Here is an 18,836-nt window from a genome sequence, read left to right as displayed (position 1 = left end):
AAAATGCTGTCTTAAATCTGAACAAGATGAACTCAGATATACACAATAAATTCAGACTGTAAGTGTGCACAGGAGTAATTGCTTTGCATATATGTATTTGCAGCCACGCGTCACATAATGCAGCAGAATTTGGCTCTGAAAATGGAAAATAAACTTTTGTACTGGAAGAATCCGGAGACGAGCATGTGAGGACTGCACTGATGGCAGCACCCCTAATCATTAAAGTATAAAGGTGCAGACGACATAAGGTGCAGACGACAGGGAGGATTGAAATCACGTTCACCTTTAAACTGCTCATATATCTCTTTAGAATAATGTTGTTGTTTTTCTTATTTTCACCGTTTTTTGCACTACCCTTAAACCAATACATAATTCTGGATATGGAACATGTAATCATAAATAGATAAATAAATAATATGACAGCCTGTTTGACAGAAATAGTTCTGAAAGTGACACCCTGAGGAGATATAGGCATAGAGTCCTCATTAATGCACCTTCACTTTTTTCTCTCCCACAATAACTCACATTACTGTCTACCTGAGAGGAATAAAATCTGTTCTGAATAATGACAGCATGATATGTTAATGCCATTAGACGTCAGCCATATCTCTGAGCTCCACTCTGCTCTCTCCTTCTTCACCTCTGCCCCACCCCATACCCCGTTCCTTGTCTCGTTTCCTTTCTGGAGAAACATTTTTACTAGCATTAGGACAGTGTGTGTGCGCACAGGCACGTGTCTGTGTGCTGCTGTCGCGGTTTCTCAGCCCATCTCCAGATGTCAGGGGGCAGGAGGGCTGCAGATGGTTGTCATTCCCATCTGACAGCGGCAGGAAGAGCGAGACTGAGGGAGAAGCAGTGAAAGAGAGAGAGAAGGGGGGTGAGGGCGAGGTGGGGTAAAAGGAAAGAGAAATAGAGCGTGTGAGGAACAGAAGGACAGAGAGAGACAGCCATAAAAGACAGTAAAGATGCTACTCTTGTCACAATAGTGGCAATCTTGCTCACACTTAAACTCCACTCAGCTTGAGGGGATGTTCTGTACAGCAAAACTGATGGAGTGAAAACACATCAGAAATGTGTTTTTTACTATGGTAACACTGCACTGGAGAGGAAATAACACTTTTCCAAAAATCAGAACAGCATTGTTTTTTTATTTAGTTTTTTTCTAAAGCTGGACTCAAACATGGATGCTCAATATCTGGTTTTTATATGTGACCTGTCAAAGACAGTATTATTTCAAGATCAAAAGTTTCATAAATCTAACATTTTGTGGCTTTATATGAGGCTTTATACTTGCTTTCATTTAGCAGCTAAGTAAGGCTGTTTGCCTTAATATCGACAGTCTTTTCTTTCACGGGCTTACTCTATGTTTGTCAAAGTATACATCATTTGAGAGGTGTGTAAAAATTAAATTTTATTCAGACTAAACCTGGTAAACACATGTGAAACCGTTTGTTTTTTTTTAATGGGAAAATGTATTTGAGTAGGGATTAAACGGCTGGGGAGAAAAAAAGCAATGTGTAACAGACAGAAATCTTTAATGAACGAGTAAATTCCCACGTAGGATATTCTTTGATGTGGATGCTGGCGCTTGCAGAGAAGTGAGAGGCACAGGTACTCGGGAATGTTGGATTCGACACAGAGAGGAAAGACAGGAACAGAAGGATGAAGTGAAGGTTAATGAGGAGTCTGACGCCGCAGGGAACCTGTCCTTGGCTCCAGACACGCACAGACACCTAAGCACTATGGTAAAAGCCCAATAAAAGCTGTTAACCTGTAGTTTAGCTTACTGGCCAATAACACAGGAAGGTGGCCTCATTAACACACCTAAATATACTCAGAAGACAACAGACAGTTTTGTGAGAACAAGAACAAGCGTCTGTGCAACAGATGACAGCGCACTGGCACTGCATGACATAGAAAGCAGTCATGATGAAGATTAAAACTCCCAAAGTGCACTGCCTGCGAGGAGCTTCATAAATAAAGGAGTTAAAAGGGTTGCAATTTAAAGTGCTGTTGTTTTGGCTTACTGCACGTGTTACCACTCTTTTTAGTTGTGATGAACAATTTATTTTTGCTGTAAGCTACAGATAAATAATTTTTGACATCATCTGCAGTGTACAACAACAAGATTGAACGAACTGAAATGGAAGAATGGAAACAAGGCGAACTTGAACTTTTTTCTTGAATTCCATTTTTTAAATGTATCCATTTTTACTATTTACAGCTTTTGCTAAATATATCGTAAAACACTTGAAAATAGTAAAATTTCAACTTTATGCCTATATTGTTCCTTTTATACTCACTGACCACTTCACTAGTTACAGATTTCGAACTGCTCATTAACTCAAATATCCAATCATCCAATCACATGGCAGCAACTCAGTGCTTTTAGGCGTGTACTTATGGTCAAGATGACCTGCTGAAGTTCAATTGGAGCATAAGGATGGAGATGGCAAATGATTTATGACGCTTTGAACATGGCATCTTTCTGAAATTGATGATACTGGAATTTTCCAGTAGTCCGAGTGAAAATACCTTGTTGATGTCAGAGGTGAGAGGAGAATGCCCAGACTGCTTTTAGCTGAGAGGAATGCAGCAGTAACTCAAATAACTACTCATTACAACCAAGGTATGCAGAAGAGCATCTCTGAACACAGATGGACAACAGCAGCACAAAACCACACTGTATTCCACTCCTGGCATGCAATGTGTGGCATGCAGTGGCTACAAACTGAGCCTACAATTTGCATGAGCTCGCCAATATTAGACAAATTGCACACAGAACACTAAAAGGACAAGCTCTAGAGTATTTATCTCAGCTTCTTATTAAACACACTGTTGCTTCTTGTGTTCAGTCCAGGTTTGAAATTTGTTGTTTGATCCTTGTACAAGACTGAGGACTAGCGGGGACAGAGCCTTTCAGTCTGTGGCACCGACTTTCAATCTTCCACTTCAACTTCATTCAGCTGAGTCTGTGGACTCAGCTTTCTATTGAGATTCTTATTGATAGGAAGTGTTTGAGTTTTTATTTTATTTTATTTCATTCAATGTTTTAACTGACTTTTGTATTGCCATTAACTATATTTTTTATTTTTCAATAACTATGATTATTCATTGCATTTTTATCCTGATTGTACAGTGCCTTGGGACTACAGGTTTTTATAAATAAAATTTACTTACTGCTATCACATGTGTGTACTCAAAACAACTATTGGTGTAAAAGTGAATATTCACTGATCAGGTATAGCATTATGACCACCTGCCTAATAGTGTGTTAATCCTCTGACCGTCAAGGAATGGACTCCACTAGACCCCCAAAGGTGTGCTGTGGTATCTGGTGCAAAAAGGTTAGCAACAGAGCCTTCAAGTCCTGAAAGTTACGAGGTGGGGCCTCAGTTGATCAGACTTGTTTGTCCAGCACAGTCAACAGATGCTCGATAGGATTATCCTGTTGAAAGAGGCCACAGCTATCATTCCGCTTCCATGAAACAGTGTATATAGTCTGCAAAAATTCTTAGTTAGCTGGCACATGTCAAAGTAACATCCACATGGATGGCAGGACCCAAGTTTACCCAGCAGAACGTTGCCCAATGCATCAGACTGCCTCTGCTGGTTTGCTGTCTTCCCTGGCACTCTGGTTCCAGGTGTTCCCCAGGTAACCGGGTTTTCCACATAATGTAACAGAAAATGTAATTAATCAGAAGAACCCACCTTCTTTGAGTTGCTGCTTTCGGTATTGGGCAGGGGTCAGCATGGGTACTCTGACTGTTCTGCAGATATGCAGCCCTATACACGGCAAACTGTGAAGCACTGTGTATTCTGACAGCTTTCTGTCAGAACCAGCATTTCATTACTGAGCTACAGTAGCTTGTCTATTGGATTGGACTATTCGGGCCAGCCTTCGTTCCCCATGTGCATCAATCATCCATGATCCTGTCACTGGTTCACCACTGTTCATTCTTTGGACCACTATAGACACGGACCACTGCAGACTGGGAACACCCCACAGGAGCTGCAGTTCTGGAGATCCTCTTGTTGTCAAGCTTTCACAATCTGGCCTTTTATCAAACTCACTCAAATCCCTATGCATGCACATTTTTCCTGCTTCTAACACACCAACTTTGAGGGCAAAATGTTCACATGCTCCCTAATATATCCCGCCCACTAACAGGTGCCACAAAGAAGAAATAATCAGTGTTATTCACTTCACCTGTCAGTGGTCAATGTTATGCCTGATCGGTGTAATTGGCTGGGGAGATTGTGGCCTAGGCATTGGCAGAATCCATCCAGCTTACTGTACCCCACCTTTACATTCACACACATTGCTCAATGGGAGTCATTACTAACAGGATTGTAAACACATATCACCCTTACTATTCTCATACATTAGGCATGCCTGTGCTGCAGTAAACAGGAAACAGAGAGTGGCTGCTTGTTGAAAATTCAGTGGAGGAAAAACAGCAGTGTAAAATGAGAATAGAATTTCCAATGAAAGTAGCAGCAGTTATAAGTAGGGTGTAATTGTGGCAGTAAACACAGATTAGAAGTTGACACAAAGAAAATAGTGAAATATTAGAGCAGGAAGAAAAGCATTATCCACTGCAAGAGGAAGTGAAGGTGATGGGAAAGGATGAAATCACAAAAACCCTTTTTTTTTTTTTTTTACTGCTATGACCAAGTCAAGAAACAAACATGTCACCACTGCTTTCTATTCATTCCAGGAGCTTAGCGGTGTTTCTAAAATTCTTTGTCCTAACAGTGCTAAAATACCAGATGAGGCTAGATGCGTAAACAGTGAAAGAAATTGTCAAACTGCCCCATAGTCTTATTTAAGCAACCTTGCTCTATACCTGACAGTTCCTTTGTAAGACATCCTACAGCAGAAATACAACAAAGAAGCAGTTAAGATGAAGACTCATTGCTTTGTAGATCAACCTTGCAAAATCAAATTTTCATTGATTCAGTTTAAATATCCTGCCTGCAGGACCTTTGATCAACACAGACTGTCTCTACCGCTCTGTCCTTAGCTCTTCCCTGGAAGCTAAATAATGAAGACTTCCCTCTGCAAGCTGCATTCAAAGACCAAGTGTGAACTAAGTGGGCGTCAATTGTCAGTGGGCACAGTGGATGTGTGTTTTGGTGGAAGGGATACTCTTTAATCTTTGACCAGCTGGAGAGAAGACAATTGTGCTTCATCACTGAAGTGTGAAGTGATCAGTGCCAACCACACACACACAAACAACAGTCATTTACACTGCACAGTTTCTGTATGACCTCTCTGCCAAAACAGGAAGCAAACAGTCCCACAGAGTACATATAGAGACTGATGAGGTGTAGAAATTCTAATACAAGTGATATAAACCACACCGTGTAAACTAGTGGAGGCACATTTTGGCAAAACAATGACGTCTCTTGGCTGGAGGCTTTTCTGTTTGCATTAATGAGAGTCATCAAATTCAGCGTACTTGGCCTAAATCCACTGAAAGTGTGAGAAAATGCTGAAAACATTGCCACTAAATCCTCTGCAATTTTTCGATGCATTTTAGCAAAGATCCCAAGAGACAGCTGAGCATGCACAACTGACAGTGAATCGCTGATGTGGAGAAATCCTCAAATTCAGCTTGAGTTCAATAGAATTATTATTATTGTACTTCTTTGGGCTTAAGATAATAACCAGCTTCCAGGCAGAGTTCCTTCAGACAATACTCAGACTTTGAACCAGAGAACGAAGCAGAGGGACCAAGAGAGGAAGAAAAACACGACACAAGTATGTTAATATATAAAAATGTCTTTCATTTAAGTTTCAGTGCAGAGTCTTCAAACCATTATCGAATGCCCACCATCGTTCTGTGGTATTCTGGATACGGTTATACGCCGTTTCGAATGATCAGATGTGACAGGGGATTTTGCAGATAGAGCACAATGATCCCGAGATTCGATGCAGGAGAGCCATTGAGAGGGAAGTGGATTTAGGAGACATGCAAGAAAATGACCAAGAACTGGAAGAAGGACACGGAAAGAGGTTTAGTGGAGACAGAGAGCATGATAAAGAGTTGAAAGGATGAGGAGCTTGTAAAGAAAGATAAAAAGTAAGGTCAGTATAATTGACTCGAGGGATTAATGCTGTCTTCCACAGGGTTTCGGACATTTATATATGGTTCAGCACACATCCACATACACTTCAGCTAATGCAAAGTACAGTGTGGGCATGTGCATACACACATGCTGGATTTATCCTAATCCAGTAATAATCACATCACATCTGATGCTCTGTTCATGACTTCTGGCAAGATGCATTCTTGCTGACTCTCTCTCTTGCTTTGTGTATATGTGTGTGTGTGTGTGTGTGTGTGTGTGTGTGTGTGTGTGTGTGTGTGTGTGTGTGTGTGTGTGTGTGTGTGTGTGTGTGTGTGTGTGTGTGGCACTGCATATGCATCTGCTGTGAGACGAAGCAGTCTAATCTGATCTTCTTAAAAACATCTTCTCTCTTTCATCCTTCCAACCCTCTTTCTTTTTCACAACATTAAAGGACAATGTAATGCTCCTGAAGCCTAGGAGGGGAGGAGTCATAGATAAAAATGGGGGAAAGATAAAGGGTAACAGAGATGAAGAGATTAAGAATGAAGGCAGAGGAGATTTAGAAGGGATGGAATGCCATTTCCAGGATCTTTATCTCTTGCTTTTTCCCATCTTCTTCTCATGTCTGATTTTTCTCTCTCTTAAATTCAAATGTATCTGTAACCCTGGTAAGATTTACAGCAATCAGAAGTACAGGGTTCTTTGAATGCATCGTAGTCCTTGTCTGATAGTTTAATTTCCGGGCTTGCCCTGAAGGCACCATCTGCAGCTCCGTGCGCGTGAAGGTGTGGTGTAGAGGAAAAAGGACGGCAAGGAAAAACTCCATGCTGCCGCGGAGCACGGTTTTTTCCAGTTGAAAGAGAGGAAAGAGGTTTAATTAACATTTGTGAGAGAGCTGTCGTTAGCGGTGAACCACAGACGGGTACCTACCTGAAAGGAGTCGGAGTATTTCTTCGAACTTTTTTGAACTATTCTGGTGAGTTAGCCTAGCTCACTTAGCACCGCTATTGCAGTTCAATGCACTGGAAAAAATAACTAACCAGTCAGAATAGTAGTAAATGTGTTTAATGATGTTAAGATGTGTTTTCATAGTATTGCAATGTTGTGACAGTTTTGTTTATTATGAGTGTCTAATGTTTTTACTTTCTTGGGCCTGCTAGTTCAGCCACGGCCAGCTAAGTGGTTATGCGCAGTTCACGTGCAATAGCTGTGCTGTTACTGTAACTGCGGGTGATGCACAGTAATACCGGTGTGTTTACTTTTAATGTGTCACAAGATGCAAATTTATTTTAATATTTCAAAAGAACCAAGGACATTAGGAACAAGGACATTTAAGGAATGTGGACATCTACCATTCTGCATTTTTGTGTGCAGACTGGTTTTTTTTTGAGGTACAGTTCCATGGGTGCCAAGTGAGGAGCTGGTATCGTGGGTCTAAGACACTGTTGCTGCTGTGGAGGCCTTCTCTGTGTCAGGACGCCGACACGTTGATGCCTGCCGTACCAGGAGGGCGGTAGGAAAAAAAAACAAAAGGAAGCCCACCTGAGAGATACCTTATCATTTTCTTTTGCTACTTTTTCTCCGCCTGAGATTCAGGTCGTTTTCAGTTCTTAACCCAGGACAGTGGGTAACTGAATAAACTGACACCATAAGGAACTGGACACTCACATGCTATTTTATTTTCTTTTTCCTTTTCTTTGGGGTGTTGAAATATTGTGTTTCTTGTCTTACATCTATTTTGATTGTTTCAATTATTTTTGTGATGCATTTGAGATGGTTACTGCATTTGAAGGTATCCCTACATTGAGGATGAGCAAAGGGAACTGATCCAAAAGGAAATATATAAAGCAAACTTTGTTTCATAAACCTGTGGTCGTGCGTGTTATGTGGGTTGGAAGTCTCATTGCTCTTACAGAGTTGCTACCGCCAATCTCCTTCCCAAACCTAGATTCGGATATTGTAGACATTGCACTTGGGCGAGCAGTATAGATCATCTCTTTATAGATAGAGGGACACACGTCCAGGTTACATAAAAAGTGGCGAGCCAGCCAGGAGATTGGTTAATAGTAGCTTTCTGATCTTCCACCCCACACTACGCACGTTTGAGATTTTTTGAGATTTGTTCCACTGAGTCAGGTATGGATATTTGCAATCGTTTTGAGGTTAATGGTCAAAACTCCCTGTATGTAACAGGTATAGGACCAGAATACACAGATGAGGAAATAACTGCTGTGTTCAAAGTTAATGGAGATATTTCTAAATTAGTGAGGATCCCTGACGAATCAGGACAACCAGAGGGTAGAGCCCTGGTCCAGTATGCATCTGACAGGTCTATCTCTAGAATCGACCCCATTACTTTGGGTACCGTACCAAGTCCAAAGGACCCAGCTGTGATGTGGTTTGCGAGGACCATTAGAGATGTTTGTCAGGAAGTGGTGGGGAGGGAGATAGCTTGCAGATACCTGGACGAACTAAAGTCTGTCGCAGGCAGTGGCAGGAAAGGTTTCTTGAATGTGCTTCAGGAGGAACTGCATGGGAACCAGGGCACATCACATGACGTACACAGTAATGCTACACAGCCCTATGCAGCTCAAAATGCTAACACACCTAATAATGATCAAAATGAGCCTGCAGAGCCCACACATGTTTATAGTGCATCTGCTAGTTTACCAACGAGCCCAGTCCACATCAGTGAGGATGTTTTTAACCCCCCCCAGATCCAGAGAGTGATTGTGGAGCATGTCATCCGAAGTGAGTCCACCACTTCACCATCCCCACAAATAAGGTTGCGCACCTTCTCTGGGCGGATGCCAAGGCCAAACGGTGAGGTGGACTACGAAACATGGCACACCCAAGTTGATCTTCTCCTTAACGATCCTTCCTTGAATGATGCTCACAAGGTGAGAAGGATTCTTGAGAGCTTGCTGAGTCCAGCAGCTGATGTTGTGAAGCCTCTTGGCATCTCTTCACCACCAAGTGTCTACATCACTCAACTTGATTCTGCTTTTGGTGTTGTGGAGGATGGAGAGGAGTTGTTTGCGGCATTTCTCGGCTCTAACCAAGATAGTGGAGAGAAGCCATCAACATACTTGAACAGGCTCCATAGCCTCCTCACAAGAGCAATTTCTAGAGGGGGAGCCTCAGCTGGAAATTCCAATGATCATTTGCTCAGACAGTTTTGTAGGGGCTGTTGGGATCAGAGCATCATCATCGGCTTACAGTTAGAGTGCAAAAAGGGAAATCCACCAACATTTCCTGAATTCCTCCTCATGCTGAGAACTGAGGAAGACCGCCGTTCCACAAAGCTAGATAGGATGAAAAAGCATTTAGGTGCTTCGAAAGCTAACATGTATGCCCACCATGTTTTTGATATGCCCTCTTATGACTGTGAGCCTGTCCCACTGCCTAACTCAAAGCCGAATGAGACATCAAAGCTTGAAAAGAAAGTAAATGAGCTAACTAAACAGTTGGAAAAGCTAAACAAAAAGCCACCGAGCCTCACTCATGATAGTAATCCTCCCCTAGTGGTAAAAGCAAAGCGAGATGAAACCTCTGATATTGAGAACAAGATAGCTGAACTGACAAAGCAAGTTGAAAAACTAGCACAAAATCAGAGAGAGAGTACTGAAAAGACCGACTGCTTTGCAATCAGTAGTAGTAACATGAAGAGGGGCCTTAAGGTGCCTGGAATGCCGAGGCCGTGGTTTTGTTTTAAGTGTGGGGAAGACAACCACATTGCTGCTCACTGCTCCAATGAACCCAACCCCGCACTGGTTCGCAAGAAAAATGCAGAACTCCGGGAGAGGCAGGATAAGTTTTTAGCTCAGCAGGCTGCTTCCCCATTCACTTTAAACTAGTAGCAGCTCCTGTTGTGGGACGTCCAGGAGCTGCAGTTGATGATAACCCCTGTCCCAACAGATCAGTTGATGGTGCTGGAACACAGAAGAAAGTCATAACCCACACAATGACTGAAACCTACCGTTGCACAGAGCGATCTATACCTGCAGGGCTTGTAGGTCCTCGTTGTGCGGCTTCTGTCTTTCTTGAGGGTGTACAGTGTGAGTCCATAATGGACACCGGCTCACAAGTTACAACAGTGTCCGAGTGTTTCCATAAGAACCATCTGTCTCACTTACCTATACATCCAATTCATGCCCTTCTTGAAATCGAAGGAGCAGGTGGACAGCAGGTCCCCTATCTTGGTTACATAGAAGCGCGTGTCACTTTCCCGCTGTCTGTTCCTGGCAGGAAAGAGGAGCTAGTCGTGTTAGCACTTGTGGTGCCAGAGTGTCAGTTCAACAGCAGGACCCCCCTGTTGATTGGTACCAATGTGTTATTACGACTTTATGAACAAGTACTTGAACAGGATGGTCCAGAGGTTGTTTGCAGACTCTTCTCTAGAGATTTTGCAGTGATCTTCCAGCATATTGCCCAGATCCATGACCTCAACAACTATGCTCATCCTGTCAGGTTACATGGTGGAAACCCCATCACCATCCCTGCAAAACAAAAGTGCTGCATCACAGGTGATGTCAGGTTGAAAAGGAACAGTCAGACCACATTTGTGCTTGAACCCAATGAACATCACAGGTTGCCAGGTGGCGTGTTCCTTGAAGCTGCTCTGATGGATATTCCATTTAAGTCTAGCTGCAAGGTCCCGGTCGTCCTGCGCAATCTTAGTGACCATGATGTTACGCTGCAGCCAAAATGCATCATTGCTCAAATATGTGCAGCTCAGCAGGTCACATCACTTGGACCAGTGAAAGGTGACTCTCATCACAATAAGCCTGACAGTGACAACCTCGAGTTCAATCTTGATGATTCACCAATATCTGAACAATGGAAAGATCGTATCATCACCAAGCTTAGATCTATTCCAGAAGTCTTTGCTGTGGATGACCTGTCATATGGTCACACCACTGCAGTGAAACATCACATCAGGCTACATGACGAGACTCCTTTTAAGGAGAGGCCAAGGCCTATTCATCCCAGTGACAGGGAGGCAGTCAAGGAGCATCTTAAAGAACTGCTTGATGCAGGAATCATTAAAGAGTCACAGAGCCCTTTTGCATCCCCAGTGGTCTTGGTCCGGAAGAAGAATGGTTCTATCAGGTTATGCATCGACTACAGGAAGCTAAATGCTCGAACCATCAGAGATGCATACGCTCTTCCGAACATTGAGGAGACCTTTGCTGCCCTTAGCGGTGCTAAATGGTTCTCCGTCATGGACCTTAAATCTGGTTATTACCAGGTTGAGATGGCCGAAGAAGACAAGCCTAAAACCGCTTTCACGTGTCCCCTCGGCTTCTTTGAATTCAATCGCATGCCTCAGGGTGTCACGAACGCACCAAGCACTTTTCAGCGCCTTATGGAAAGGTGTGTCGGTGACTTGCATCTCAATGAGGTATTGGTGTTTCTGGACGACTTGATTGTCTTTTCAGACACATTGGAAGAACATGAAGCACGACTCATGAAGGTGCTGAACCGTCTTAAAGATTTCGGTCTAAAGCTTTCTCCGGAGAAATGTCACTTCTTTAAGACGTCAGTAAAGTATCTTGGTCATGTCGTGGATGCACGAGGAGTTCATACTGACCCTGACAAGATATCCGCCTTGAGAGACTGGCCTCGTCCTTCAAATAGGAAAGAGCTTAAATGTTTCTTAGGCTTCGCTGGGTATTATCGGCGGTTTGTCGAAGGATATTCCCAGATAGCCAAACCTCTTAATAGCCTGACAGCAGGCTACTATCCACCAAAGAAAAGGGGCAAAGTGTACAAGAGGGAACGCTTCACGACTCTTGTGAGCCCTAATGCACCGCTCGGTGAGGAGTGGACTTCGGAGTGTGAGAGTGCATTCAGAACCCTGATCAAGAAACTGACGTCTGCGCCCATCCTTGCTTTTGCGAATCCACAACTACCATATGTTGTACATACTGACGCTTGTCGCGATGGATTGGGGGCAGCGCTCTATCAAGAGCAGGAGGGGAAGCTCAGAGTTGTCGCGTATGCCAGTCGAGGTCTTTCCAAGAGCGAGAGAAACTACCCTACGCACAAACTCGAATTCTTGGCCTTAAAGTGGGCCGTTTGTGAAAAGTTCAGTGATTTCCTTTATGGGTCAAGTTTCACTGTGCTTACCGACAACAACCCCCTCACATACGTCTTGACATCTGCGAAGTTAGATGCTGCTGGTCATCGCTGGTTAGCCGCTCTTTCTACTTACCAGTTTACCATCAAGTACAGAGCAGGGCAGGCCAACCGCGATGCAGATGGGTTATCCCGGCGGCCTCAAGGTCCGCCTCTTGAGGATGAAGCTTTCACTAAAGAAAGAGAGAGAATAGAGGACATGAAAAAACGGTTCATGGAAGCAGGAGATGACATGGATCATGAGGTGTTCTCTGCATTATGTCAACGTCATCTTGTGATGGTTAAAGATGAACGTCACCCTCATTCAGAGCAGCCTGTCATTGCGGAGTCTCTTGTTGTCGACCCTTCTGTAGTGCCTGATGTTTTCGATGAGGACACTTTACCATCCATGGCTAACTCTGACTGGTGTAATGCTCAAAATAATGATCCGTCTCTCTCACGTGTCATCACCTTTGTGAGGAGAGCTGTAAAACCCAGTTTCAGAGAGACAAACCTTGAACATCCCGATGTCAAACTTCTTTTTAGGGAGTGGAAAAAACTTGAACTCAGGGATGGTGTCCTGTACAGGAAGTGGTCTGAGCGAGGCGAACTGGTGTATCAGTTGGTCTTACCCGAACAGTTCAGAGAGAGGGCACTGCAAGGAGTGCATGATGATGTTGGCCATCTCGGTTCTGAGCGTGCACTTCAGCTTGCTCGTGCCAGGTTCTACTGGCCGAGAATGGCCAGAGACATCGAGGAGAAGTGCAAAAAGTGCGAACGCTGTTTCAGGCGGAAGGCTGTGCCTCAGAGGGCCGCGCCTTTGGAAAACATTTCTGCTACTTATCCACTTGAACTTCTTTGTATGGATTATCTATCCCTTGAGCCGGATGATAGAGACACGAGAAACATTTTAGTCATCACCGACCACTTTACAAAATTTGCTGTGGCGGTGCCGACTAGGGATCAGAAAGCCAGAACTGTTGCGAAGGCTTTATGGGAGAACTTTATTGTTCACTACGGGTTCCCCAGTCGTCTGCTCAGCGACCAGGGCAGGGACTTTGAGTCTAAGACGATCAGAGAACTCTGCACACTGATTGGAGCAGACAAAGTTCGTACCACCCCGTACCATCCCCGGGGAAACCCAGTGGAACGATTTAACCGGACCCTCCTTGGTATGCTAGGGACCCTGGAAGAGAGAGACAAATATCATTGGAGAGATTTTGTCAAACCTCTGGTCCACGCATACAATTGCACGAGAAACAGTACAACAGGCTATTCGCCTTACGAACTAATGTTTGGTAGGCAGCCCAGACTGCCAATTGATCTTGTCCTGGGAATCCAACCTGATATGGCAAGTCACAAGACCCACTCAGAGTATGTCAAGGGCCTTCGCCAACGCCTACAGGAGAGCTACTCATTAGCTGCTAAAAATGCCAAGAAGATAGGAGAGAAGAACAAGGCTAGGTTTGACAGGGAGGTCAGGGCAGCTGAACTCTTAGAAGGGGATAGGGTCTTAGTGAGAAACGTGAATATCAGGGGGAAACACAAACTGGCAGATCGGTGGGAACAGAAAATCCATGTTGTTGTCAGACGGATTAGCGACAGTCCTGTTTATGTAGTCAAACCTGAGACAGGGGAGGGGCCACACCGTACGTTGCATAGAGACCTTCTTTTGCCGTGCGGGTTCCTACCTGTAACTGAGATCAGAGAGCAAAGTTCTTCCACTGACGCATCGAGGAAAATGAGACTGAGGGGCAAAACAACAAAAGGCGTGCAAGGGGACACTGATTGTCAGGAGGATGAGTCGTACAGTGATGAAGATGAACTGTATCCTAATACATGGATGCCAGAAATCATCACGAAGGGTCCTTTCCTGCAGAGGGAAGGAGGCTTCAATGAGCCTCAGCCAGTTTCCAGGGTATTAAACCCAGACACCCCTTCTTTTGTGCCCCAAAGTTCCGCACACTTACCTGAAAGACCTACTCACGAGCTTCAACCAGGAACTCCTTATGTTAGCTCTGAGAATAGTGGTTCAGTTACACATCCTACTTCACACTGTAGGACTCCGGACCATATTGTCATTGATATTCCTGAACCTGATGTGACACAAATCTCACCTGATGAAGAGAACACAGATCTCATCACCACAGACCCTGTAGTTGCAGACACTGACAATGTAGTATCTGAGAGTCAAGAGTCCGAGAACGCAAGTGTCCGGCGTTCTACTAGGGAGAGACGTCCGCCTCGGAAACTCACCTACGATGAGCTGGGGGAGCCTTTAACCTTGGCCATTAGTTCATTCTTTCAGGCTTTAGGGGCTGCTATTTCACATGTGTCTGTACCGGTAGGGGCAGGTATGCATGCTGGGACTCATGCAGTCTAGAGGGGGAGAATGTAACCCTGGTAAGATTTACAGCAATCAGAAGTACAGGGTTCTTTGAATGCATCGTAGTCCTTGTCTGATAGTTTAATTTCCGGGCTTGCCCTGAAGGCACCATCTGCAGCTCCGTGCGCGTGAAGGTGTGGTGTAGAGGAAAAAGGACGGCAAGGAAAAACTCCATGCTGCCGCGGAGCACGGTTTTTTCCAGTTGAAAGAGAGGAAAGAGGTTTAATTAACATTTGTGAGAGAGCTGTCGTTAGCGGTGAACCACAGACGGGTACCTACCTGAAAGGAGTCGGAGTATTTCTTCGAACTTTTTTGAACTATTCTGGTGAGTTAGCCTAGCTCACTTAGCACCGCTATTGCAGTTCAATGCACTGGAAAAAATAACTAACCAGTCAGAATAGTAGTAAATGTGTTTAATGATGTTAAGATGTGTTTTCATAGTATTGCAATGTTGTGACAGTTTTGTTTATTATGAGTGTCTAATGTTTTTACTTTCTTGGGCCTGCTAGTTCAGCCACGGCCAGCTAAGTGGTTATGCGCAGTTCACGTGCAATAGCTGTGCTGTTACTGTAACTGCGGGTGATGCACAGTAATACCGGTGTGTTTACTTTTAATGTGTCACAAGATGCAAATTTATTTTAATATTTCAAAAGAACCAAGGACATTAGGAACAAGGACATTTAAGGAATGTGGACATCTAACATTCTGCATTTTTGTGTGCAGACTGGTTTTTTTTTGAGGTACAGTTCCATGGGTGCCAAGTGAGGAGCTGGTATCGTGGGTCTAAGACACTGTTGCTGCTGTGGAGGCCTTCTCTGTGTCAGGACGCCGACACGTTGATGCCTGCCGTACCAGGAGGGCGGTAGGAAAAAAAAACAAAAGGAAGCCCACCTGAGAGATACCTTATCATTTTCTTTTGCTACTTTTTCTCCGCCTGAGATTCAGGTCGTTTTCAGTTCTTAACCCAGGACAGTGGGTAACTGAATAAACTGACACCATAAGGAACTGGACACTCACATGCTATTTTATTTTCTTTTTCCTTTTCTTTGGGGTGTTGAAATATTGTGTTTCTTGTCTTACATCTATTTTGATTGTTTCAATTATTTTTGTGATGCATTTGAGATGGTTACTGCATTTGAAGGTATCCCTACATTGAGGATGAGCAAAGGGAACTGATCCAAAAGGAAATATATAAAGCAAACTTTGTTTCATAAACCTGTGGTCGTGCGTGTTATGTGGGTTGGAAGTCTCATTGCTCTTACAGAGTTGCTACCGCCAATCTCCTTCCCAAACCTAGATTCGGATATTGTAGACATTGCACTTGGGCGAGCAGTATAGATCATCTCTTTATAGATAGAGGGACACACGTCCAGGTTACATATCTTAGCAGTTGCATTAAATACAGTACTGCCAATGGAAGTTTAAAATGTAATAATTCACAATGGAAAATAGGGAAGATTTTGCACGGCAGCACACGGCACAACTCAACAAAATAAACATTTCACCTTATGAAATTACTGACAGAGAATGAAAATGGCTGCAGAGCATCACATTGCCTTTGCAGGTCAGTGTCAGCTGTTTCATTCATGCTTTACAATCACTTGCTCATTCACTGCAGCAGTGGTTAGTGAAATCCAATTATAAACATGCAGGTTTAAAGCAAAGCCATTATAACCTGAAACTATCAATAATGTGCTGATGACAGCAGCTTTTTTTTCTGGTCTGCTCCCACTGCCACCCAGTGATCATCTTGATGTGCCATTTTTTGACATTTTTAAATATCTACCTGTTGCTGCTCTCATTTCCTTTTCAATATATGTATCTGTGTAACTGTTCGGTTCCTTGACGTAAGTGCTTCTGAATGAAATATACAACACAATAAGTTCCAGCTTAACAGCTGGGTGCAGCACCAGTGAGGGGATTCATAGAAAAAAGAAATAAAAGATCAAAAAGAGGAAGCTAATTTGATGTGTTGTCCAGCTGGTTTGCCTTCAGGCAGTGACATGCCCTGACATATTTTCAACCTCCACAACAAAGTTGTCGTTTTTTCCCCCAAGAAATACATGTTTAATTTTGTTTTGTCCCAAGAGTGTGTCAGACTTTCAGATTTTTGTTTTGGTAAGGAAGCGGGTTCTTGTGTCTCCATTGAAGCTGCAGCACAAAGTCTTGCCCTGCCTCTGATTCTTGCTGTTGGCTGAACTGACACCGTCTGTTTTCGCTGCATTGCCAGCTTTGTTCTGTTCAGTCTCTTTCTGGTTTGTGGTTGGTCGCTCACTAAGCAAGGATCTTTCACTTTAGATATCATCAAAAGTTTGCTTTTTATCATTTTAGTTATTTTAATTTTTTTTTTTAGTGGAAGAGTACGATGTGAAGCTGAACACTACTCGTGTTCCCTGATTGTCCCTATAGAATGTGTGCAATAACACGTGCATCCACTTACTGCATGCATTTTAAAAACGGGTAGAGAAACGGACTAAATGAAAGACAGAAAGCCCAGAAACCTCCATAAAATACACACAGACGCAGCTGCTTATATATCCACAGCATGCAAACACGTACACACATAGAGATAACAAGAATGTGTGACACACACACACACACACATACTGTATTTAGTGCCCACTGAGCGTATACAGAGTCTACTGATGTGTTGTTACTGCAAAAGAAACACCGCAAACAGGAAATTCTGCAGGATTTCCCACAGATCTCCTTCTTTATGTGGTGGATAGTTGGTAGCTTAGGCTTGGCCACAAACATGTAAATACACAGAGAAAAGCTGTTTTTGCTGGAGGAGCACAGGATCTACATCAGACTTGTCCTGACAGTTATTTTTCAGGCCCTGACTTGCAAACTATCGCTATTTTTGATAAATGGATAAACACACTGATTTCGGAAACTAGATATATATTTTCGGCCCGATAACAAATTTTCTTAAAGAGCATTTAAGATACATTTAACTACTCACAGAAAATGAGTAATTCCTTGACTGTGACTCCTATTTACATTTACACGTCTTAATATTATTTTAATCCCACAATATAAAAATGTAATCCTTTAAATCCACACCATCTGGCTGTAGCTTATCACCTGGCTTCATATCCTCCCCATCCAGCTTTTTGAATTTCAGTATTTTTATACTCCAGATTGCTGTGTACTTTGCAGTGGGCAGCCACTTGAACCTGCTTTATGTTATATTTATTCAGTCACGTCAATAAAAAATTAATAAGAGCACAATGTCTTTAAAAACACTGGACTCAAGTTAACGTTGCTGAGAGAAAACAGTAAATCTAAAACTCCCAACATCAGGAGGTTTGCTCAGCTGTTTCCCCTGGTTTCTTTATCTTACGCTAAAACTAACTGGGAAATGGCTCGTTGGAAATCTCAGAAAATATTTGTGTGTGTGTGTGTGTGTGTGTGTGTGTGTGTGTGTGTGTGTGTGTGTGTGTGTGTGTGTGTGTGTGTGTGTGTGTTACTCTAATTCTGAGCATATAAACACTTGTGATAGATATTTGGGGCATGACCACATGTCCTTAATAGCTTCAAAAAATTGTTTATTACCCTTAACGGCTCAAAGACACCAAAGCATGTTTTCAAGACGCTACTTGAGACCCCGTGAGTATTAAAATATTAAAAATAGATGTATTTGTTGATTATGATAAGTCTGAGTACATTCATGTGTAGCCACAGTCTTACCCGTGTTCTTATGCCAAATCTAAGATGTGGCCCAAAGAGATTAATTAAACCTAATACATCTGAGTAATCTTGAGGAGATTTGGCTCTTGGTTTTATGAGATCATCAAAGCTCTGCATCCACTGACTCACCGTCTCCTGCCCCTCTGATAAAGAGCACACTTCCCTCCAATCTGTTCTCAAAGAATGACCTTTGAGAAAGCAGCGGAAAACTCCCCGTGGCAAGAGCATGTTTAGCTCTCACTAATGCCTCTGATAGGAACGGCCGCTCGGACAAACGAGCAGCAAATTTGAGACCGAGCCATCAAAAGCCCCGAGATCGGTGTGGAAAAGCACTGTTAAATTATTGGTACAAAATGTTTTAAATGTTAAATGTCTACAGTATTTATAAGACTCTGGCTTACTATTGTTCCCAGAAACAAAAGTTTACCAAACTTTAGAAGCCTTAAGTGAACAGTAAACACCAAATGTTACGAATCCAGCTTGAGTGAGACTAAACAGAGAGAAAAGAACTGGGAAATGGAGAGAAAAATGGCAAACATAAATAAATATTAACAGCCTC

At 43.1% G+C, this 18,836-nt stretch overlaps 1 protein-coding gene and 1 long non-coding RNA gene across 3 annotated transcripts; both read left to right on the top strand.

The window, feature by feature from the left end:
• Positions 1 to 6,742: 6,742 nt before the first annotated feature.
• On the top strand, positions 6,743 to 10,522 carry LOC146651264 (paraneoplastic antigen Ma3 homolog). 2 transcript variants are annotated; one of them, XM_085384457.1, is made up of 2 exons: positions 6,743 to 7,054; positions 7,453 to 10,522. In XM_085384457.1, exon 2 carries the CDS (start codon positions 8,217 to 8,219, stop codon positions 9,933 to 9,935), a length of 1,719 nt encoding a protein of 572 aa, XP_085240583.1. In that variant the 5' UTR covers positions 6,743 to 7,054; positions 7,453 to 8,216; the 3' UTR covers positions 9,936 to 10,522. The 2 variants fall into 2 exon arrangements, with proteins under 2 accessions (XP_085240583.1, XP_085240584.1); XM_085384458.1 differs by having other exon boundaries at positions 6,743 to 7,058.
• Positions 10,523 to 14,007: 3,485 nt separating this feature from the next.
• On the top strand, positions 14,008 to 15,596 carry LOC146651263 (uncharacterized). The gene is made up of 2 exons (XR_014907903.1): positions 14,008 to 14,909; positions 15,308 to 15,596. It is a non-coding gene; the product is annotated as an uncharacterized LOC146651263 (long non-coding RNA).
• The last annotated feature ends 3,240 nt before the right edge of the window (positions 15,597 to 18,836 follow it).

This window comes from Rhamphochromis longiceps, linkage group LG16 (assembly GCF_057381845.1).
Source record: "Rhamphochromis longiceps isolate RC_006_pf linkage group LG16, R_longiceps_female_GT1.1, whole genome shotgun sequence".
NCBI lineage: Eukaryota > Metazoa > Chordata > Actinopteri > Cichliformes > Cichlidae > Rhamphochromis > Rhamphochromis longiceps.
The sequence above is the reverse complement of the archived record's forward strand: the minus strand, read 5'-3'. Positions and strand labels throughout refer to the sequence as shown.